Below are 24,817 nucleotides of genomic sequence, written 5' to 3' on the forward strand. Positions count from 1 at the left end.
GAGGCTAACAAAATTATTTATTTAGACCATTTACAACTTCAGTTCAATATTTTAAAAGATACTGGTCTGTTCTATGTTCAATGAGGTATAATAATCAATAAAAATCTAATTTGAATATTTTTGACCTTAATCACTTATACTGGCCGTACCTAAAATTTTACATCGCCGATAAGAGTTATGTTTTTTCTTTCCACATCACATGATTTTTGCTCACTCTTGGTTGAAGGTAAGAAGAGCTGTGATACATAAACTTTATGAGACTTATATTCTTTTGACTTTTATTAACAACTTTTGCATGGAAAAGTTTCATTGTAAAAGCTAGTAAGTAGGTCATGGAGAGTTTTAGCTGCTGGTTGTCAGAGAAAATTTTTTTCCTACATTTTAAAAGCTACCAGTACCTGTAAGGTGGAGATTAGGGGATTGTCTTTCTGTTGCTAGGTGGTAATATTGACTTTAGAAACTCTAGCACTCTCACCCTCTCATCATCCTCCAAGCGGCGGCGAGCGTCCTCCAGCTGTCCAGCGAGTTGGCTCTTGAGGTATGTCGCATTCTCAATGTTCACCTTCAAGTCTTGCACCTCCTTTACTAACTCAATGTTCTCCTACAAACAAATAAACACATCTTGAATGGGTAGTGATAAAACCATTGATTATTGGTTGTATTAATAGTCAAAGGATAAAACCCTTAATTATTGGTTACATTTCTTAACTGACTAAGTCAGCCTTTGTTTACATAAATGCTACCGGTACAGTATTCTTTAAAAACTTGTTCAAACAAATTGGGTTGACACAAAAAGACAGCTGATATCTTAATCAGTAACCATTGATTTTTACTTTCTCCCCTTATACCAATATTAATATAGGATAAAGTATTGTATTTGTAAGGATTTTTTGAGTTTGAGTTTTGAGTGGATATGAGTGGGATCCCTGAACCAAAAAAAGTGGTTTTCGAAGTGATGTCTATGTGTGTGTGTCTGTCTGTATGTGTGGATGTGTACAGAGCCACAACCCACACCTGTGATCCAATTTTGATGAAATTTGGCATGTAAGTACCAACTCATGGTATCTCATGTTTTTTCCCTTTTTTTTGGAAATTTTTATTTCAAAGGTGATTTTCCCATAAAAGCCCATAAAATAACGGGAAATGGAATTTGATCAAAAATGGTTTAAACTATTTTGAAAACAGTTTAGTATGCCCTTTACATTATGAACAAAATTGTTTAACTCATATTTGTCTTTCTGTAAAATTACCTTTCAAAAGTTAATGTATCAAAGTTACTCCCACCGCATACCCATGATAAAGGTTATTGACAAGCTAATGGGATAAAGTATGTGTCATATTGCTGATACCGTTTATTTTATACAGAATTATACACACCATCTATATATGAGGCAGGTTTAGCATTTTTTTTCTTCAAAAGAACATGGTTGAATCAGTCACTCACAAATTATGACATAAAAATATAAAAAATATTTTTTGCCCTGTTTTGACTAAGTGATTAACATGAAATAAATTCTATTTTAAGTCTACTCCAGTAGATAAAAAGAAATACACTATGCAATTGTAAGGCTTTTTGAGAAGGAGTTTTCCATCTAAAGGTTGTTCTTAATTACTAATCATATCCTTTTTTCCAGATAATGAAGCAGCAGATTAAAATGGGTTCTGAAACAATCCAGCCAGCAGCCACTTAGTTAAAATTCATTGGTGATTGGTAGGATGTTAACCATGTCTTCAGTACAGAAGCCCCACTCTCCTAATCCTCCTACCTGAGATAAGCGAGTCTTGTGCGAGGTGATGTCGATGACTGTTCGGTTCAATTCCTCAATACGAATGTTCAGTTCATGGATGGTCACTTCCAGTTTCTCTACCGTCTTGGATAAGATAATCTGCAAAAAGAATAGATTGTTACTGTATGATTAATCAATAAATAAATTTATCTGCTTGCAAAAGCCTGTTATTAATAACAATAGGCCTAATTAACAAATTTTGACTGTTGGTGTTTTATATTTCAACATAATTGATCATTTACTTTATTACTAACGGTCATTTACAAACCTTGTGTATTGGAACACCTGTTTTTCTAATAGCGCCTTTTAGTTATAGAAGACCGAAGATTTTTGATATGGTTAAATTTGTGTGACAATGACAAAGCTGTTTGTCAGAGGTCATTTTGTGACAATGACCAGGTGTTTTCCTGTAAGAAAACACCTGGTTAATCTTGAATGCAAGTTATACACCCAAGACAGATTTTTCAAAGAGTAAGGAGTAAGGATGAGTGCTTGTCTCCAAATTAATTTGATTTACAGTACTAAATAACACAGAAAATACAATATATAAAAATAATACTACCTTTTTACAGCCTTAAGTTTTACATTAAAATTAATTGTCACATTAATATTTACATATAAAGTAGTTTTTTAATTGAGAAAACATGCCATTATCTTTAATGTGGCAGCTGAGCTTATGATGTACATTGCTGTCATTGGTAGACTACTGTAGATCCTGTGTATAGTGTATATAGTCAATGCTAGATCCTTAACATGAATAACATGTAGGGTTATAAAACAGTTCTCTGAGTTTTTGTATAAATTTTTGTCTAAGATGCTTTTTTGTAACTAATATGTTTGAGTGTAAAGAGGGTACGTTGTTTAGGGTTTTATATAATATTCTGATCTAATAATTGAAAAATATTGAAATTCTTTTTATATTAAAAAATATTGTAATAGTACCATTAACTTATACTAATTGTTTATTGTGATGAGTGATGTTTTGCCTACACCTCGTGTTGGATTACCATGCAAGAATAGTAAACCTCGCCAGGAAAGTTACGTAGTATCATACGTAACTTTCCTGGTGAGCTTCTCCTAACAAATGTGTCGTTTAGAAAAAATAGCTTTTAAACTAAAAGGGTTCTGGTAACTTACAAATTCGATGTGTAAAAAAACTTAAAAAGAGGACATTTTGCTAAGCATGCGAACACTTCTTACTTTTAACTTATCCTACCTTTTCCTTGGAGGAAGATTCAATTTGTGCAAGGAGTTCATAAACTTCTTGCTGGAACTTGGCCTTTTCCTTGTCAGTCCTAAAACAAGATTTTTTGGTTTACTCAAACTGCAAAAAGTAACATTATTCAAATTTATTGATACAATGAGTGTTAAAAGTTAGTATTTATTTAATAACAGTTCAACTTGTTCTGTGTATATATAAATACTTGAATTAAGTGTTTTTGACCTGTTGGGTTCATAAAAATGAAAAAGTAAATTGGTGTTGGGCGTAGGCATAGTTCGATGGATTCGCCATGTCACCTGCGGTAACAGCTTCTTCCCTATACATGGGAAATTTGCTAAACTGTTCTTTATATAGAACTGTTGTGTTGTACCAGTATTCATCTACACTTTTAACCCTTAAACGCCATGCGGGGGCATGACATACCCCCACGTATGGTCATAATTTTACAAGTATGATGGCAACCCTGGTGAGCATAACGGTAGCTGCGTAAAATAGCATATGCTATCATCTGGCCGCAGGGTTGTTAGTCTTCACCGAGTCATTGACCTATTATCACCATCCTGGGTCTGGCATACCCCGCATACTTGTGTTACCAGTACTATGCTCATTGGGGGTTCTAGTGTACCCACATTGTCTCAGTTTTACTATCATAATTAATTAGCATTAATAACTTTATTATTTATAATTTTGATAGAATTGAAAGTTTGCCAAAAAAAAAAAAAAAAAAAAAAAAAAACGTAGCATCTGTAAACCAATTGGATGGAAATGTCCAACCATAGAGTCCACTGATCTAGCCTCCCAGTAAAAAAGTGAGGTGCACTGTCTGCCTTGGTAAAATGACGCCAAGACCAAATTTAAGTGTAAAACCTTAAAAAATAATGTCCCAGAGACAAACGTAAAATATTTGTGAAGTGTGTTTAAAAGAACTTGTAAACCAACCATTGGATTTCTTTTATTTTTTGTTTAATATTTTCTACAAACCGATATATGTATTAATTCATGAAATATTTACTATTTCCATGTTTTTTACAAGTATTATACTTTTGTAAAATATAATAAAATTTGTTTTCAATAAAAACTTGTTTAACTACGATTTTGCCCTATTCTACACCATTATTACATTACATCATGAAAAAATTAAGGGTCCAAACTATTGTTTTCAAAATAGTTAAAGGATATGGTATGATCATAAAATTGACGTAACAATATGAGAAAATGAATATAGATATTAATAAAGTTTAAAGAGCTAAATATCAAAAAGTTTTTTTATACATCGTTATTGTATAACTATTTTTATCTGGGGGTCCACTAGACCCCCGCGCGATCCAGCGTAAAAACCGAGAATGAATGGGGCATCCACCTCAATGTATTTAGGAAATAGGTTTCTTACGTATAAAAATTTGAAAATGTTTTGTGTACAAAAAGAATAATTATAGTCCTGCCTAAACGTTTTAAGCTACACAATACATTATTGTGATCATCGCTATTGGTCTTGATCCACCCAAAACCTTTAAATGTAAATCCCCTTCTTTTACGTATGAACAGTCTACAGGAAACCAAAATCTTTAATTTTGACATGAAGTTATAAGTTGTCAGGAGTGTCATTCTACCAGCTCAGAGAGCAGGAATTTGGGAAGTGAGTGCAAGATCTATTTCTGCGCTGGCGATGCTGAGACGCCATATTTGAGCAGACTGGTCGCCATTGAACTGAGCGCACGCGCGAACCAGTGATACCAACATCGACATGTGTAATACTTCTTGGTTCAGAATAAGATATATGACTGAAGAATGAGAACGGAACGAGCAATAAAGAACAGTAATAGCGTTCTGAGTATTGGTTTAATCGTTCTGGCGCTTGAAAACAGAGAAGGTATTTGCTAGTAGTTGAACAAAGAGATTCATATTATTGACTTTGGATAGTGAAGTAGACAACCCATACACAATGATTCGTTAATAGCATTGGCTTAGATAATGCAAAAATGTAAATTCTGAAGCTAGTTTTGCCATAAGTTCCATGTCTCAGGGTTTTAATGCTCTAGTGAAATGCAGCATAAAATTTTAATTATGACCGTCAATAAAAAATGCTACAGTGTGACCTTTGATCGTTCTGTCGTGTTAGAATTGTGTGTAAACATTAAAAACAGTGTATCTTTGAGTTATCTTCGGACAGTGTGTTGCGTAACCTTCAGAAAGTTTTGTTTAGTCTTCGGACAATGTGGTGTATCGCCTTCAGACTGTTTTTGTAATCTCCGGACAGTGAACTGTCACCAGATGGGTTTAAAATCTTTGTTAGCTGTATTTTTTAAAATCTATTGTATGACCGTCAGGGACATTTTTTAAATATCCAAAATGGTATATTTTTCCGAGCAGCTGTATCTGTAAACAGTGTGCCTTCAGATGTTTATGTTTATCCTTGGAAGTGTTGTACTTTTTCCAAACTTTGAACAGTGTTGTGTGTAACCATAATGGAGTTTTGTTTAATCCCCCTACAGTGTGGTGATCAGTGCTGCGCTCTGGTTTTACGAGATTCTTAAACATTAACAGGCAACCCGTGTTTTCCCCCAACCCAACAATGGGGTGTAACAATTTTAAATAGCATTCAAGTGAGTTTTGCGTCTCCAGCGATGTTGACGGAATTGTTAACATTTCCGCAATATCGGCGAAATCAGGAAATTATCCTGCTATCAAGGCGATATCAGGAACATCTCCCTTTGTCCCGGAGACATCATCATCTGCCATTTCCATGACCACGACAAAATCATTAACATCTCCCGTGATAACGGTGAAATTGTAAGCATCTCTGACGTTAGTCAGACAATGGTGAGCTGTTTTACGGTGGAAAACTTACGACTAAACCACTGGTAAATCACCTATGAATTTTTGTCTAATCTTCGGAAAGTGTGGCGTATTAGGCAGCTTTCAATCTTTGGACTTTACTTTCTGTAACCTTCTGACAGTTTTGTAAAACCTTTGAACAATTAGTGTGCAACCTTTAGGAAGTTGCAATACAATTTCAGACTCATTGTTCAACCTTCAGATTGTTTTGTTTAATTGTTGGACAATGTACGGTGCAACCCTTGGAACGGTTTGGGTAACCAGGTTTTGTAATCTTCAGACATTGTAGTGCATTTCCTTTATGTAATCTTTTGTCAGTGTGGTGTATAACATTAGTCGAGTTTTTTACTCTACACAATACTCACCTAGCCTTGGCCTTGGCGATCTGGTCAAGTTGCTCCTGGAAGTCGTTGACGACCTCCTGGTGTTTCTTCCTGAGCAGCGCCGCGGTCTCCTCACTTTCAATGTGGACATCCTCGAGCAATCTGCGCAGCTTGTTCAGCTCTGTGTCACGCTTCTTGTTGATCTCAAACTGTCACAGAAAACTGAGTCAGTTCCACAAACACCAAAATCATACAAAGACACGTCATACACATGTTACAAATCAAAGAAAAACCATCTAAATTTTGATTATGATATGTATCAAATCAAACCTCCAATTTGGCTTGTCAATTTGAACAAGCTGAACTGATAATACGATTTAACCGTGTTTAGGTTAAACAACAGTTTGATTTTCATCAGGAATTTTACCAGTTTAGTTTAGTTCCTCAAATCAGCTGTTCTGAGAATATTGACTGTGTGTAGTGGAATCATGGTGGAAGGAAAATATGGATGGAAAACCTCCACCATGTAGTGAAATATTAAGTCAATATCCTTCATAACTCATGAGTCAAAATAGTTACACATTTCAAACACATTTATTTACTGTCTTGCGACTTTTCTGCATTTGCTATTTGCCATTATGTATAGTTTTTAGGAACCTACACATTCAACGGCAGATAACAGAATACATTCAAAGTGAGACAGTAACTTTACTATCAAACGAATGGTGGTTCATTACACAAATGAAATTATACAAATAAAATAGCTTGTTAACATTTGTTAGGGTGGATTGACTCTTCAAACCTGTGGTGATTACAAACGGACTTTTCCATTTTTAGATGTCTCAAGACAAGAAATCAATCCGTTTTCATAACAACAAACCTTCATCCAAGATATACATGGCAAGGCAGTGGAGCAGAAACTATTGTAAAAAAAACATATGTAAATATTTAGAACGGGTTTAAAACGAATAAAATCCTGAAATACTAAAATGGCTGTTTTAGTAGATTCCGCCAACGTATCTCATGTAACTATAAAAAACATGCATTGTTTGTTGATCATTGTTTGTTGTATGATCAATCTGATAATACAATAATATTTGTTTGAATGTTGGCTTACCTGGCTTTCAGCACCGCCTTCCGCTTCCTCTAATCGTTCTGAGAGAGAAATAACCTGCACACTCAGGTCTGCCTTCTCCCGCTCTATCTGTCAACAAATACTCGCATTAGAACAAAATATATTGCAAGAACACATTATAAAATATACATGAATATAAAGACTAACATATACTACATCCTCGATAGTATAACATTCTAGTTGATTTACCGTGATTTATAACGGGTTATCTGTAGAGAATGATGCTGTTCAATACTCGTACATAGGAAATCAGTAACAAATCAACGATTGATTATAGACACAAACCAATTTGGTTTTAAACTCAATAAGCTCCGTGACAGAATAAAATTGACAACCTTATCAAAACTAAACTAAACTAAACACAAATAAATGGTATAATGTTATAATGTTAATATAATGTTATTACTTATTTATTGCTACTAGTGTACATGTTGCTCGGATTCGAGCAATTGCAAAGTATTACAGGAGTTATTTCAAAACGAATAACAGTCATATTTAAAATGATTTTAAAAGAGTCAACTCAAAGATTACCGGTGTGTAACTCAGACCATGTTTATCTTCGTTATTGATAAACCTAAAGCATTCCGGTCCGGCCGGTTTTCTCCTTCTCAAAATGCCCCGCTGTACAGGCAACACAGGTCATTCATTGATAGAGGGCCTATTGGGAACGAAATGTCGTTTTGGGGTAGTGTTAGGGCGCATTTGTAACCTAATAGTTGACATTGTCCAGCGTCAGGTCAAGGTGCTAACTGTGATGAGTTAAGCCTATTACGCACCACTGTTCTGTAGCGGTGTCTTCCATTTTGCGGTCAGTCCATTTACCGGCCAGTCCATTTACCGGTCAAGTGTGGGGGTGAGGAGGCTCTAGGGAGGGGAGGTTTTCCATTTTGCGGTCAGGTTTCGATTCCTAGAATACCTGACTATTTTGAATGAATAGGTTCCATGCACTAGAGCAGCAACATTTCTTGATTGTTTGCAGATGTCGAGTTTTAGATCTTCACGAGGAGTTGTTGATGGAGCCACCTTTATCTATACTATTATAAGAAAGAGGTGGTGTCTGTGTGTATGGGAAAAGTAAACGCGAAAACTACTGGTCGGATCGGGCTGAAATTCGGCATGATGATAGCTCATATTCCCGATTAACATATAGGCATATTTTTATCCCAAAAATCCTTCCGGGCTCCGCCCCAGTGGCTCTGGAGCAAAGGTTCCCATGTTAACCTTATGAGAAATGGAATTAATGAATCTTAACAGCTGTTTCAATTAAACAAGTTGGTTCTGTTCTATGATTTTCAATAGCATTAAAGTTACAAGGATTACCAACAGGGTGCAGCACTAGCATTATTTCTTTTACATTTGTGACAACAGCTAATTTGCAACCAAAAGGTGAGTGAGCGTAGCGAACGAACTTTAACCTGGAGGCGAGTGAGCGTAGCGAACGAGCTAACCTGAAGGCAAGTGAGCGCAGCGAACGAGCTCCAACCTAAAGGTGAGTGAGCGTAGCGAACGAACTTCAAAAAGAACCGAAATTTCTTAAACCATGTCCTCACTCATAACTGCTATAAGCATTTGATACTTATATGCCAACCCCGTACGAAGGACGGGTACTCTGCTAGTATTAAATAAAATAGAATAGAAACCTAATTTATCTAAAGCGGGTTTCAGTACAAAAATGCACTGCCTTTCAAAACAACTCAAGTCAGGTACACAGTATTCAATACTATAATAAAAGAGAACAAATAATTTAATTAAAACTAATACAACTAACCTATATTTACAAATAGAGTTTTCTTTTTTTTCGTCTGAGAGCCTTATAACTTAAAATTTTAATTCTTTCAGGTAAAAAAAATTGTATTCCTGAGGGCCGAAAAAAGAAAACCCCTTCTAGTTAGAAGTTACATTAAAGTTTACACGAGGCAAATGCAGTATGCTATCCTGTCTTGTGCGCCGTACTTCTTTCTTTCCAAGTGGTTAGTTTATCTTTGAGGTAGGAGGGTCTGTTGGTTTTGACCACTTTATGTACTATGGCAACAGTTTCAAGGACGCAAACAACCTGCACTGGTAACATTTCACTTCTTTCTGATATGTGATATGTGATCAATTTTTTTAGATCAAATCTTACAGCATTATTTTGCAAGCGATCCAAGATATTCAAATTTTCTTCTGACAATGAAAACCCAAAGGCAGGCAAAGCATAATTTAGGTTATTATTGGCATTACCAGAAATCTTACCATTTGTAATTTTACATTCTCAGCTAATATGTGCCTAAATCGATTTAACACTCTGAGTAAAGATATGACCCTTTGTACGCTTTTTTTTACTTGTTTTGAAAATTTTTATCCTGTATCAATCGTTTAACAGACAGATTCTTCTTAAATCACAAACCATGTCTGATAATAGCCTATTAAAAATGGCCGTTAATTTCAACAAACTAGTCTATATACAAACAAGTAGGCTATATACACATCAGTTAAAAATCAAATTAAAAAATATATGCTTAAAAAATCTATTTACATATAAACAACTCTTTAACTTTGAAAACTGTTTTGGAAAAAATATGATGTATCTATACAAATTAACAATTTATTCGCGTTCCTTAAGATTTTATCTAAATAAAAAATATATATTGACCTATATTTGAAAGTGGTATTTAGAAAAATAATTAGAATACAATTTTTTTTTTAATTTTTTAAGTTCATAAAACAATCTTACAAACTATAGATTAAAATGAAAAATTTAAGTCGGGGGGTGAAATGCATTTTAAATTTGCATTTTTCATAGTTTTCTCGATTTGTTAACACAATGTTTTACTAGTTTTATGTCATTTATGTGCTAGGCAGGTGATTTTAAATAGCCAAAGTAAAGAAAAAAAAATGCAAAGCAGCTCTAACTTTTTTTACACCAACAGCCGTTACAATTAAATTACAAACATAACAAGTAAAACAATTTATTGGCAATTAATTTCTAGATTTTTTAAATATAAAAAAATCATTATTTAACTATGATTTTTCTTGCCCAAAGAAACGTGGAGTAAAAAGTGTGATGTTCAACAATCATCGCGTCTTCTGAGGCCAAAGTGCGTTTATCATTCTTTTAAAGGATTTAAACTTATTTCATTTCTCTTTAAGAAAAATGTTCAAATACACATAATACAGTACTACTCGTGATTTGAAGAAGTTTATTGCATAGTTTGGTCACATACTATCGGTGCATTGGTGTACAACATACCGACGCGTCATCAACCTGGCTCACATGTTCTCGGGATTTTAGAAATATGTGACCGCAAAATGGAAAACTTTTTTTGACCCACCCCTCCAAATTTTTGGGTTGACCGGTAAATGGACGATTTTACCCTTGACCGGTAAATGGACGACCGCAAAATGGACACAACCTCTGTAGCTGCGGTCGTAATCACGATTACGCCTCCTGTCTATGTTTCGTTGTCGTCGCGTCGGAGGCATTTAAAAGAAAAAAACAACAAATAAACAAATTTGCTTATATAAAAATTAAGTAAAAAACGTGCTACACAAAACAACGATAAATGCACAAATTTAAGTTACAATCATGCTAACATGATCCGTCATAGCGACACAAAACAACGATAAATACACAAATTTAAGATAGAACCATACTAACCACGATCCGTCTTGAGGGTTATGTTTACACAAACTCAAATAGTAAATAAACGTACTCAATGCGTTTCATTGAATTGAAAAATAAATAACAGCAATTAAATTATACAGCTGATCAAAATGTAAACAATTATGTTCTTCATAAGGATAACATGGGAACTTTCAAAGCCACTGGGGCAGAGCCCAAGGGACGTTTTCAAAAATGTAAGGCCAGTTTGCAAATCTACGCTACACGCTCTTTCCAATGAGACGTCAATGGATAAAATCGGTTAAGAAATGGCGGAGGAGTTCAACCGACAAAGTTTCATGTAGCGTATTAATTATATAGATTATTTAAACGTATTAACATTTTATAAAATAAATAAGCATCCTAAGTAATAAATTGTTTTAAAAGCAAATTGTGTGATCCTTTTGACCATTCTATGTACTGTAATTGACGATTACAATGTCTATTGTTCACCATTCATGAATTAACTATGTCTATGTTTATGTAAACTTTAGAGTGTCCCTTTTAGCGAATTTCCCTATAGGGAAGTAGCTATTACTGTAGGTAAGACCTATGCCCAGGACCGATATACTTTCTCATTTTGATATATCCAGAGGTCAAAAACACCATTCGTTCAAATGTTTATATATGTATATCATATAGAGTTAAATATGTGTCCGTGAACGCGATAACTTGAGTAATTTTTGTCCGACTCTGATTAAATTCGGCCTGAAGGTGTAAGGCGAGATAAACTTGAATGAGTTCGCGAACCAGCATGATCGGACCATGGGATCGTTTTACGGGGGGTCTTATGACGGGTGGCGTCGTCCTGTAATCCAGCTACTAGGAGGTCACGAATTGTGGATATTTATAGGCATGCACTGTGGATGCGATACTCCCTGGTGTGGATTAACGTCCGCACGGGCGAGTACTACTGTATTACTATCCGCAGTACTATCCTGATAATTAGACCAATTTGTATATACCAAAGGCAAAAATGTGGTTCGGATTCCACTATAAACTGTAGGTCCCTTAGTTGCCATTAGCTGTATGGGCTATTAATTAACAGCTGTGTCTAAGGAATATGTTGGCCTTAGTCACTATCAAGACTACAAGATCGCGCCACTCATCCTACACTCATCCCCATTCATACTTGGCTTAAAATACCTACTTTGTATGGTCGCCATTTCATTAAAAAGTATTAAAGTTTGGGGTAAAAATTGGGTTTACTTATTTTTGACCCTCAAAACACAACATTTCCCAATTTTTCTCTAGACCTTTTTAAAGAGCTTGAAAAAACAAATAATTTAGTAAATCAAAGTGCTTTTGTACCTACTGTTATTGTAACGGAGAAAATTCAAAAATTGTAAATTTAAAATCCCCATGTTATTCTTATGGAGAATATTGTAAAATGTTGTAGTTTGCTTGTTTTTGGATGATATGGGTAGGCTTAGTTTCCCTGTAGCAGCAAACGTAGGTACTCGTTTAACCTAATGTTATTTAAATAGATTTAATCGAAAATTAATTCAGGCAGATGGAAAATCGCTTATTTAGCAGGTTTGCTGCGGCGGGGGTATTTGTTGCCAAGGAGACCAATCATCATTTACTTCCAAAATGTACACTTCGAGGTTTTGGACGTCCACAGGCGATAGCGATCTATATGAAGGTAGGTTTGTAGAGCTCGAAGTGGGTGATTAGGCAATTACATTTTATACCATAGAAGAGGGAGATTAAAATGTGAATTACTATATAAGAGAAAAATAAATATGCAAACTTCACATTTCTTTAAATTTATCCTTGAACAGAAGCTATTGAATTAAATTAGGCTAGGTTTTATAAATAGAAATCTTACTACACTAATGATGTTTTGATTTCTACCAGAAGCTATATAATCAATTACATGCAACATGGTCCGATCATGCTGGATCGCGAACTCGTCCGAATAAACGTAAGTTTACACGTTTATACCAAATTTCATCAAAATCGGATCATTTTTGCTCGAGTTATTGTGCTAACGGACACATATATATATATATAAATTATTATTATATTATATAAGTTATTGTGCGGCGGGGGTATTTCTATAAAGCTACGTAAAGGAGTTACAGCGTGTAAAATTTAGATTAAAGTAGCTTTTGGTTACATTCAGCAAGATATAGCTCCTAAACGAGTAAGTTTGGAGAAAAAGTGCAAAGAATAAATTATAAATGTTTTAAAACTACATCTACATTCTAAAAATATCATAAAATAAATTGAAATTATTCCTTTGAGACGTTAGGTTCATGTAACAGTTATGGGATAAACAACAGACCTAAAAACTGTGTTTTGTTATCATAAGTTATCTTGAAGTTCTTTGGAAAGAATCCTTCATATGTCGGTATTATGTTGTGTAAAATTCTGCCTGATAACTTCTTAAAAATAAGCAACTAAAACATGTATGTTAACCAAGTGCGTCTATCGTATAAATTAATTTGTTGATTGAATGTGGTTTTATTTAGTACGTTATTAGTTTACATTTTTATTTAGCCGCTTTAGATTTAAGTTTGTATTAAAAATTCATTTAACCGTGATGTCATTCTTGTGCAATATGCATCTACTTATGTATAATTCAACTTTAAAAATCTTTGTACAACTAAATCTAGAGTTCTAATGGACCGATTTATTAATTAGTGGGTCATTGGAAAGCTTAATTCATGTAGATTTGCAAATAATTATGAACGTTTTTAGCGAATTAATAAATAAATTAGACTAACACTTTGTAAAACTTGGTGAGAACAGCACTAACTATGTCGTAACACTAGAAAACCACAGATAGGAATGAGCGTTTCCGTTATGTATTCCCCTACTCCTAGAGAGAGTGTTGGAATTTTTACCATAAAAATGTTGCAAGAGAGGGTGATAGTGTGAATTAATTATAGGTATTCCTTGGTCCATCGGCCGGTGCCTAGAGGGGTGATGACCGACGGACTAGGGTTGGGGCTGATGACTCACCCAGCCAGGTATAAAGTGGTGGCAAATGACACTGGTGGCAAATAACACATATTCGGTTAAGAATGCGGTTAAGCATCCAAAGGCATTGACGATAACAGGGGCACTTTCAAGGGCTGTAGGACGGAAACTGGATTTGGCCCAGCCTTGTGACCAACTCCAATCGATTTCTCGTGGCCAAATACCCCATATTATAGGGGAAAAATAAAAAATCCTCGAACAGAAAAAAGTTTGCTTGTACATGCGCTTGTTTTAGATTATAAGTTTCCGTTTCATTTGTGTCAATCACCTGTGAGACAGTGTAATGTTAAAGCTTTGAATCCAAAAGTACGACAGATCCACAAGTGAGCATATTCAATATGGTAAACAATTGAACAATTTTATTCTACCTAAAAAGTTAGCTCAAACGTGTACAATGGGTTGTCTACGTAAAAGTAGTACCCAAAATCAAAATGTTCAACGGTTCACGGACCTGAAACATTAAGTAACTTTAACCACACCTTGGGCCCTTTGATGATAAATAGTTGAACGGTAGTCTAGGAGGCGGACTCAAAGTCGGGAGGTCATGTATTTAAACTGAGAGTCGGACGGGCAAAAATAGAAACGGCTTGGAAACCCGACCCGCCTGCCCTATTTTACTTGTACAGTCTAACCCGCTGTGGTTAACATGGTTAACTTACACAGCAAACCTACGTACTCACACATAAAGGTAATATTTACAAGTAATCTGCTATCGTTTATAAAATCAATCGGTCTAATATCAACTTCACAAGAGCTTTAAGAACCCTCATAGTTTACATGCCTCCGCCTCGATACAAAATAGATAAGTTTAGAAAATCCAAAAAAATCATCGGGTTATCTCAAATTTAAAAAGGTTTTATTTTATAAAAATAAAATTTTTAAGGTAATTTCTTTGTCCTATAGTTTGGTGAAGACGTGAATTTAGCTCTTTATCCAATAGTCAATGCTAATAATACACTGTTTAGATAAGTAAAGATGCTTTAAAGCCTTTGAATTTTTAAAAAGAAAATTGAATTTCTAAAAACTGAAAAGTGAAATTGCAAGTCAGTTGGCTGACTCTAGTGAAAATATCTTAGTCGGTATAATAAACAGTTTTCTGTCTTTAAACATACATCGCAGCCAAAGTGAATAAAATGACAAATTTCTGTCTTCACTTGTCAACATTTTGTTTTAGGTATTGTATAGTTGTTTTGAATTTCTATATAAATTGTACAACTTAAAAATCATTGTACTGTATCATAGTTTTCACGATGATAAGCGAGAGATGATTATAATTGATGATTATAAATAGGACAAAACATATGCAGTCCTAATCTTAAAAAATAGATAATGAACTTAAAATAAATTTGTTTTATTCACTGTGAAAACATTAATAAATAAAAACCTAACAAATTACAATACCATTTGAATCATGGCTTTTTACAGTTTGTAGAAGATAAAAAAGCAACGCTTTAGACGAGTTCAGTCTGTATTAAAACTAGAAGCATCCAAAGTTAGCATATTAGCTTATTCATATACAATTATTAAATTATTGGTTAAGCTTATTGATATACAATTATACAGTCATCTGGTAGTTTAAACCAATCTAGGGGCATGCATTGTCAAAATTTAATTTTACATATTAGCATAATACCAAAGATTTTTTCTTTTAAATAACTCCTTTGGCTATAAACGGAAAGATAACAACAGTTTCTATATTTTAACCATAATGATTACTAATGAAAATGTTATTGTAACAATACACTAATTCCCGAAATAAATATCAAAATGATTATTAATTTAATCAATCTTTATCATTTTGACTGCCCAAATACTGTATAAGAAAACATTTATTGACTTTAACTAAAAATCACATAAAAGTTTACAGCATTTTTAACGTTAAAATAAGTGTCAATTATTTATTATTTATTGTGTCTCAGTTCAGGAAATTTAATTTGCAAAAGATTAATATAATACAATTTTTGATTAAACTAAAATATTTTGAATACATGTCAAGTTCAGAGGTCAAGGTCAACCGAATTGACAACGGTTTTTAGTTACACTTGTTACTTTTCACATTTTATGGATTTCAATTTAATTTGTATAAAGTACTAGCTAATCACTTATTTTAGTTACACATTACTAAAAGTGATATACTCGTTATTTAAAATATTTCTATCGTTTCATAAAATGGTTGAACTATTTTAATAACTAACATTGCAGCATACATACTTCAATTGACGCATTTTAAAATTTCTAATTTTAAAAAGATATTTATCATGGTGATACATTATTTTTAATTTATCCATGTACGAGGGCCTTCTGGGCGTAACCAAATAATTTGATTTTTTTACTATTAATAAGCACAATATTGAAATTCTAAATTTGTATATTTACTGGGAGGCCAGAGGGTTTGGAGAAACGCGAACTTGGTAGAACACATTTATTTAACATATTCATAAAAATAGAAACAAATTTAATAATATACCTGTTGTTTGGATACACAACAGCTCTACATAAATATTATTGAAGATTGAACCATTTTTAACCAACAACATCATTGTAAACGACCTTTAAAAAATGTTTAATATAATATATTTCCACACATCAAAAAATATTTAATAAACATTTACACAATGTTGTCAACAAATAGAAATACTTCATAACTGAATAACTTTAATTTATAACATTAATGAGTTTGTGGTAAACTATGGACTAAATAAAAAAACCAAATATATCAATGCGATAGTAGACTTAGTAAATAAAGTTGTACTATTAATTAATTACTAAAGTAACTGATATAGGTACCTCATAATAATTCAGAAATAAGTTAGGCCTAAATTAAGAAATTATAAAAATTGCAATATAAAATCTTTATTAATGTGATTTGAATTAAAATGGGCCATTTTGTTTAGTGTTTTCATAAATTCTACATAACAAGTTAAATAACCCTACTTATAATACAGTAGTACATATACAGGGTGAATCACGTAAGGTGTCCACTATTGATTCCAGACAAACTGTTTGGTCCCACAATGATGAAATTAAAAATGTCCCCACTAGACCAACCCCAAAGAATAATTTTAAAATATTTGGAATGATTGTCTAATAAGGTTCACTAGTTCAAATCTTACCATTGTCAGAAACAAAATATGTCATAATATACACAAATGTAAAACTCTTGTAATTACAGACATTTTAGGGAAATCATATCTTTACTATTGGCTTAAAAACTGTGTATCTTTAGGTTTAAAGTATGGGACTATTTTGAATACCCTATATTTATCTTCAAAATAAAGATATTTCTAATACGATTAATCGTTTGCATTCCTTATGGGTTAAGCTTTAGTTTGATGTGCAATATTACAATAAAATAAAAAAATTAAAATTAAAAATAGGCTTACACTTAAAAAAAATATTTACGTATTAAAAATGTAAAGCCTCGGATTTAAAATAATACGGCTCGAACGATTGTGATTCAATTGTAGTATGTTTTATAGCTTTTATCTGTAAACAAAACAGTACAACGCCCATTTCCGACCGTTTTAAAGTAGCCCTTTCAGTTCAGTTCTTAGAATTGAAAAGTTTCTCATAACAGCATTGTTTACTTTCACAACAGCATAGTTTTACAGCATAACAACACGGGTAACAGACCAATGAGATTGAAAGAGAAGAAGTAACATTGTAATGATTCGAATTTCAACTAATCAGCTGTTCAGGGCAATTTAATTGTGGAGTGGTGAGATTAAAGTTTGGTACAATTTTTCGTTGCCTCCCTGTCAGTGGCAATGAGAGGTTATAAGCGAAAACATAACCTATCTTAGAAGTTATGAGTAGTGATTTTTAGTAATTATAACACTGTCGTAAGTAAAGCAACTACCGTAATTAGTGATAACGCAATCGTTGCGTAAACTACTATACAATAACTGTAGGAAAAAATATAATGTGTAACGTGAGTGCAAAGTGCCACTTCGCACACTAGACCACAAATAACTATTCCATAAGGCTAAATATGCAGTGAAATGCCAACAGTGGAACAAAATAAACAGCTGATAGAAATAAACAATGGTGCAGAGTAAGCTTCTTTTTTAACTACTGCTGTATTGACCAAAACAAACGTAGAACAGCTGTAAAATTTACCAAGGTATTCAATGTGAAACAATATAGTGTACGATATGATACCAGTGCTTAGCTAGCAACGGGAAGAGGACACGGAAAGAATAGCACTGTTTAGATTTGTTTCACGAAGCAGTTACATGTTATACAAATTGTTGCATGAAATAATTGTACACGTGGCGCTGATGCGTTAGTGAAAAGATTAACTTGCTTAAAAGTATAGACCCACTTAATTTAATCCCATACTTATATATGTTATGTCAATCGATCCAAATTATTTTATCCATGTTGTGGCAATAAAATCAACTGATTGATGTTCCATAAAATAAAGTTGCTTTACCTAAAGTTTTCAATCTTATTCAAGCCTTTTTACGCGTATTTTATTATAACTTAAATTGTAAAGATAATCATGAACACAATTTTACAAAACGCTTACTACCTTACTTTAACCAAATATAACCCTCTTAGTGTACCATCTTAACAATTTCCAAAACAACAATCTTGTCAAGTAAATAAACAACACTGTTAATTGTATCAATAAACTGTTTATCACTTAATTAAACTTTAAAGGATGTATAGAACTCGATCTGTACTGCAAAACCCATGAGGGAATCCGTTCATACTAATAATTTTCGGAAAATCTACACACTCTAAGCTACATTTTGGTGTGTTATACGGCTATATATTTTAATTTTGTTAATTGCCTCAAATGATGTTCACAATTTTACCTTATCACTTTTAATTTTTCGTTGAAATTTTACTCACATAAGTTTATTGGCACTGCATTATTAAGCTGATATAATGTGATATAGTGTGCGATTTAATATGTATAAATTAGAAATAAATAGTATATAATTATTTTAATAACTCACCCGTGACCTCAACTCTCGTTCGCTCTCCAAGTCCTCCTGGAGGAGGCGGATCTTGTCCTGGAAACAGGAAGGAAGAATAAGAACAATTCTCAACAACATAGAGTTTACCTTAAAATACAGTACTGATGAAGTACAAATTTTAAGCTCTGCTATATGGTGAGCCTACATTTAATTGGTACTGGTTGTCTACTAATATTTTAGTATTAGTAGCTATCATTAGATTTAAATTTAATGAAACCGGAATTTTAAATTAACTACAAGTTTAGATAGTTTACAAAGATTTCGTTTGACAATTAAAATCAACAATGAATTTTGATGGGAATTGAAAATCACTTAACTGTAGATTATCCTTTTAGTGTGAAAGTAATATCAACGCCAAATAAAAGAGCATTCAAAAAGCAAAAAGTTCTAGCTGAACAAGTCAACAATGAGTATCATAAACAGCTGATTCTGATCCAAACAATAATATTAGTGGAGAGGGATCTATGTAGGATTTCACAACAAATTCTACTAACAAATTTCATTTGTGGTTGTGTTTATGGCTAGAGTTTTGCTAGTTTATGACTAATGCCATATCGTTAAATGCTTTATTTTGGAACTATTATGGAATTCGGTATAAATAAAAACAACAATACCTAAATTGTAAACAAATCTTAAAAGTTATATAGTTCAAATAGATTCAATTGTCTCAAAAGAATGAATTATATATCAGGGTAAATTAAAATGTGCTCATAATACTAAAAATGAATTTAAAATTACAAAAAAAATTACATGGGCGTATGGGTTCCCTTATGTTGACGAAATAACATCGGAATATAAACATAAAATCATAACAAAGGAAGAAATTCCAAACACATGTTTTATTTAAAGCGTGGTAAGAAAATAGAGAAGCCTGTACATTACATATTCTTAGTCGAGTTTTCGACCACTTGTCGACCTCTAGTAAATAAATAAAACCATTGCGTATGGAAGCTGCAAGTAGACTTAAGTCACTTTAATCTGTAGTCTGTTTCTATGTGTGGTTACGTTTAATCTTGTTTATGTCGAATAACTTTTTAGCGAATTCTATTTATTTAAAAAGGAATTTTAAATCCTTCGCTCCCTTGGTATGAAGAGTGAAAACAGCTGTTTATAAATATATCGCTTAGTTAAATTAGTTAACAATTTGGTGAAATAACAGGATAATCATTTGTAAACATCAACACGCACTCTAAATATTATTGTTGATTTTTTTAAGAACAAACCAAATTGTATCACTTACGTTATAATTTAATGTGAGCCGTATTTTGTCACGTTTTCTGTGTGAGTAGTAATTGAGTAGTAATATTTGTTAAAAAAAAATACATACTTAAAAGAGATTTTTAATATTTCAAAAGTCAACGTAAACTATTTCTGCGACAGCGCGGTTTAGCACGGCGCAAGGTATGCAATATGGCTACACTAGGCAAGCTGCGTTTGGCAGAATCCGTCCAGTCTATTTCGGTATAGCAATAATGAGGTTTCAAAAACACATTCTGATTCACCTACTCGCCTACTTACGTGTCTCTTGGAACGAGAACAAGTGAAAAATAACTATCAGCAAAGATCACTCGCCTAGCTATAAGTTCTCTTAAAAATAAAATTTAGAATGAAAAAAAAAATTGAAAACTATTTCAGTAAAAACACTTTGATATTTTAGATTATTTTAAGATACAAATTCAAATAATTGGAAAGCAGGACGATTTAATTACAATTATTTGTGTATATAAATTTACTACCGTAGACATAATTATATTTTGGAAGTAAAATTGTAATTATAGTAAGGCCAAATGGTTGATTACTGAACATTACTTTCTGTGAACTATTTTCTAGTTTATAAGTTCATTTTTACTTTTGTGCATTAGTAAATAAGTTTATTTGTATTTTTTGTTCACTGGAAGTGGATGTTCATGATTTTTATTACTTTTTGTCGGTAATAAACTTTATTTTGATTTGATTATCTTAACTCGTTCTAGTTATTTTGACAAACCTTTTCAATTACATTTTAACTCTACTTATGGCTAGAGTTATAAAATACGAGTTAAAAGTGAGAGTAAAGAACAATAAATTATTTACAGATCATTTTTTTATATTTGTTATATCTAGGGTTGCCAATTTTGACTAATTTTATGTTTTCTTAGGTTATAAAGTAATTATAAGCTGGACAGATTACCGTAAGAAAAGATAATACGTAGATAGTATTTCATTAGTATATTAAGTTTCATAAGTCGATTTCCGATGTTGTGCAGGAATTGACTGACAACTATCACGTTTCTAAATGAGACGGACAATTCAAACTATTATAAACTTCTTACAAGTATGCTATTTTCCAGGTATATTTGGACAAAGTATGCAACTATCTACTTCGAGTAAATCAGGGTTGCAACTGTTAGAATAAGATAATCAAAATAAAATACATAAGAGTTTATCTTTATATGTACAAACCATCTAAATAATTTAGTTTATTGTTTTAATCCTTATAAAAAAATCGTCTACTCATGCAACTCGTGCAATGTTTAAAATGTGTACATTTCACTACACACACCTCAAATGGCTTCTATCCCATTTTCTAACCCAAAGCGGTCCCAGTTCCTCAACACTTTCACTCTACTATTAATCAACCCTTATAATGGCTAACGTTCCTTAATATCACAACTAGTTCATATTCTAATAGTTTGATACCATGCACTTGACTTTCGATAGTTAATATAACCTAATACACACGCATATTCTAATTATTCTTACAAAGTTAATCTATGAAAATACATTAGACGTTGCAATAATCTCATTACAATTTAACGTCCCTAGTGTAGTTGTGAACTGAATCAGATCATTTATGTTCTTCACTACTCTTTGTATTTTGCTTATTCTATTAAGCTAGTTTAATTGTTGTCTACCATATTTCTTCCAGTTATTTAGACTCTTCTTACATTTTTCGTTCTCAAAACATACGTGTTTTTATAATTACTAATCTTGCCCTCATTAACGAATACACGTTAACGTATTTACTAGTCTCTCCCTATTCTGGCCTAATCCTTCCTTAGAAGGGCTTTTATTTCAAATCTCTAATACACTCTCGATTCTTAATTCATAAAATAGCCCCTTAGATTAACTACATTATATCAAACAACTATTAGATTGGCTAAACAGTTTCGCCTAATAAGTTGTGGCACGTTAAGGATACAACCCGATAATTTACGAGATAGCTTAATCATTGAATATGAACCCGTTTAAATGTATACCGATGACTCTGTTGGTATGGACTATGAAATGTGAGATCAAGGTAGGTGGGTCTTGGGTTCGAGTCTCAATTCCGCAATTTAAAATTCATGAGAGTACAGTTCGTTGTGTGCCAGTTCAACCTTGGCTGGCTTTCCATGTTCCACGCACAGACCTCAGAGACCTGTACCTGTATATCTAAGGCTAAATCAGCCCACCAAATGTTTAATATCATGGGGTTTATTAGGATACCGTCAACTCTTCTACTTATGTACCGATTCTGCAGCTGTTGTCCCAACTCATTCTAATACCATTCCCTTGACCCCAGGTAATTCCTATTATTTTAATTCTAGTTTCTAACTTCATTCCCACTTCACTATTACTTTATTCTAACACACTTTCATCGAAAGCTACTCATTATCTACTAAGTACAATCCACAAGTTTTACGTCTTGTTCAACCCCTAATCTTTACACTGCCTATATAATATTGGACCTTTTAAGGTTACTCCTCCAGAATCACTTCATATACCTTAGAACCACCCTTACTTTCTACCCCTTATTTTCCACATTTTTTCAACCCCTTACTTGTTTCAAACACACCCCTTTTACTTTTTCAACCCCGAATCAACCCCTTCTCCAGAACCACTCCCTATACCCCCCCCAAAAAAAAACCCATCTCGATTTTCTTTCCCCTATTTATCAGCACGTTTTTTAACTCCTTGTAATTTTCAACCCCTTTCTCCAAAACCACTTCATATCCCCTTGAACCTATGGCGTCTCATAACTCTTTCCGCACGTTCCAGCCTAATTTTCTTCTAAGCAATCTACTCCTTCAGAATCACTTCCTATCTCCTAGAACCACTATCGTCTCCTAACCCTTTCCAACTCCTTGTACTTTTTCACCTCCTTCTTCTACCCTCACTTCCTGTCTCCTAAAACCACCATTCTAACCTTAATCTTTTCACACCTTTTCCAACCCCTTGTAACTTTCCAATCCCTTCTCCCCTCACTTCCTACCCTCTTACCTCCAGCCGTGTCAGCGCGCTCAGGTCGGCTGTGTACTCGATGCTGACGTCGGCGTTTCCTCCCCCCGTGGACCGGTAGGTGTAGGACTTGGTCGTCTTCGTATGAGACATGTTGTAGGTAACGTTAGATCACTCACACCAGATACACTCGGGCCCACCGACGTCAGGGAATGTCGCGCGCTCGCGGGTAACGTTCGTCTCAGGCTGCGTCGAGACGTTGGGGGACTTAGCGCAGGCGTCGCCCCCACCACGGCCCCCGCAGTAAGCCTTACCGCCCCAATGTGTCACGCTCCCTTTTAGAATGCGCAACAAGTGTTGGGGGTGCTTACAGGAAAAGTAATTAGCGTTTGTTATGTTATTAGAATTGACAAATTAGAATAGACATCCCAATTCTGACACAGTTCTGGGTTGCTGAGAGGTTATGGTGTTCGCCTGACAAAAGCTTTCCGGATTGATCCTGAGAAAAGTCAGGGCTTTTTGATAGTTAGAAATTGGACCCAGCTGTTCCTAATCATTAGTGGCTAACAAAGCAGCTGATATTAACAAAGCTACAAGATCAAAATTCTCTGAACTGAGGCGGTTATTTAGAAAATAAAGGAACAGAAGAAAATAAAAGAACATAGCATTGCAAAACGGTTGAACTTGAAACTGAAAATTAATATTGTAGACAATAATAAGTAAATAAATACTAGAGGTCGTGCAGTGGTCGAAAACTCAACCTACAGATTTCTCTTTTTTCACTCCACGCTGAAAATAAAACATGTGACATGTGATTAGAATTTCTTCCATTTGTTTTTATTTTCTGTTTATATTTCGTTGTTATTTCGTCACCAGCATGGCAACCCATAAGCCCCACGTTAATTTCTTTTCAAATTTCAAATTTATTTTTTGTACATATTTTTTGCCTATTTTAATTTGTAAAGGGACTCTGCTCATCTACAGGAAAATATATTTCTAACAGTGTGCGTGGATTTTAGATTTTTCCTGCGATGCACTCGAGCTGAGAAAAAGGTTTTCAAGAAACAAGCTTGCCTATTAATATATAGGATAAACAAACTTACGGTTTATTTGTTTAGCGAAATGGAATAAGATTCAAGTGTTAAATTACTGTAAAGAAAATGGACTAAGTAGACCAAATATATACTGAGTTTCAGTTATCGCTGAATAAACATGTCAAATTACCTCTTTAAAACATGGAACCAATTTTGAACCACAGAGAAGATCGTTTTCAACTCCTAGACATCAAAAGAAATATCCATCTTCTTAACGGTAAGCAAGCAAAGCTGTGACAGAAAGTTAAATGGCTCGTGACACACAAACTAAAGTTTATACAATATTTACAAAACGATTTTAAGCCAGAATAAACAAATAAAGTAGCATGTGGTTTTGCCAGCCGAAGCTATGCCTGGAGGTCCAATACTAGTGGTTCGGTGGTACTCGGCCCAAAATTGGAAAAGTAGCTCAAGATAATTTACGAAAGATTTTCCGAAAATATATTAGTACAATATAGTATCGATATGTCGAACTATTAACACCAACAACTGAAATCAAACACTACCAACCTACTAACTACCACTACCAAAAATTAAAACTATACCTAATCGCTAGGCCATACTACACAGTAAAAAAAAATCGTATATGAACACACATTGACAAA

General features: G+C 33.6%; 1 protein-coding gene across 1 annotated transcript in view; it reads right to left on the bottom strand.

The window, feature by feature from the left end:
- The window catches only part of LOC128993948 (paramyosin, long form), a 38,452-nt gene extending 15,077 nt beyond the window's left edge, over positions 1-23,375 (bottom strand). The window contains exons 1-7 of the mRNA XM_054418091.1: positions 23,161-23,375; positions 18,898-18,954; positions 7,285-7,371; positions 6,210-6,376; positions 3,004-3,082; positions 1,767-1,886; positions 476-601 (exon numbers count right to left, since the gene is read on the bottom strand). Of these exons, the coding sequence (XP_054274066.1) occupies positions 476-601; positions 1,767-1,886; positions 3,004-3,082; positions 6,210-6,376; positions 7,285-7,371; positions 18,898-18,954; positions 23,161-23,271 (747 nt within the window). The 5' untranslated portion in view covers positions 23,272-23,375. The remainder of the gene's footprint in view (positions 1-475; positions 602-1,766; positions 1,887-3,003; positions 3,083-6,209; positions 6,377-7,284; positions 7,372-18,897; positions 18,955-23,160) is intronic.
- Positions 23,376-24,817: the final 1,442 nt, after the last annotated feature.

The sequence above is a fragment of the Macrosteles quadrilineatus genome, unplaced genomic scaffold, assembly GCF_028750875.1.
Source record: "Macrosteles quadrilineatus isolate MER2022 unplaced genomic scaffold, UCM_ALF_1.0 Scaffold_5__1_contigs__length_97177068, whole genome shotgun sequence".
In the NCBI taxonomy this organism is placed as follows: Eukaryota; Metazoa; Arthropoda; class Insecta; order Hemiptera; family Cicadellidae; genus Macrosteles; species Macrosteles quadrilineatus.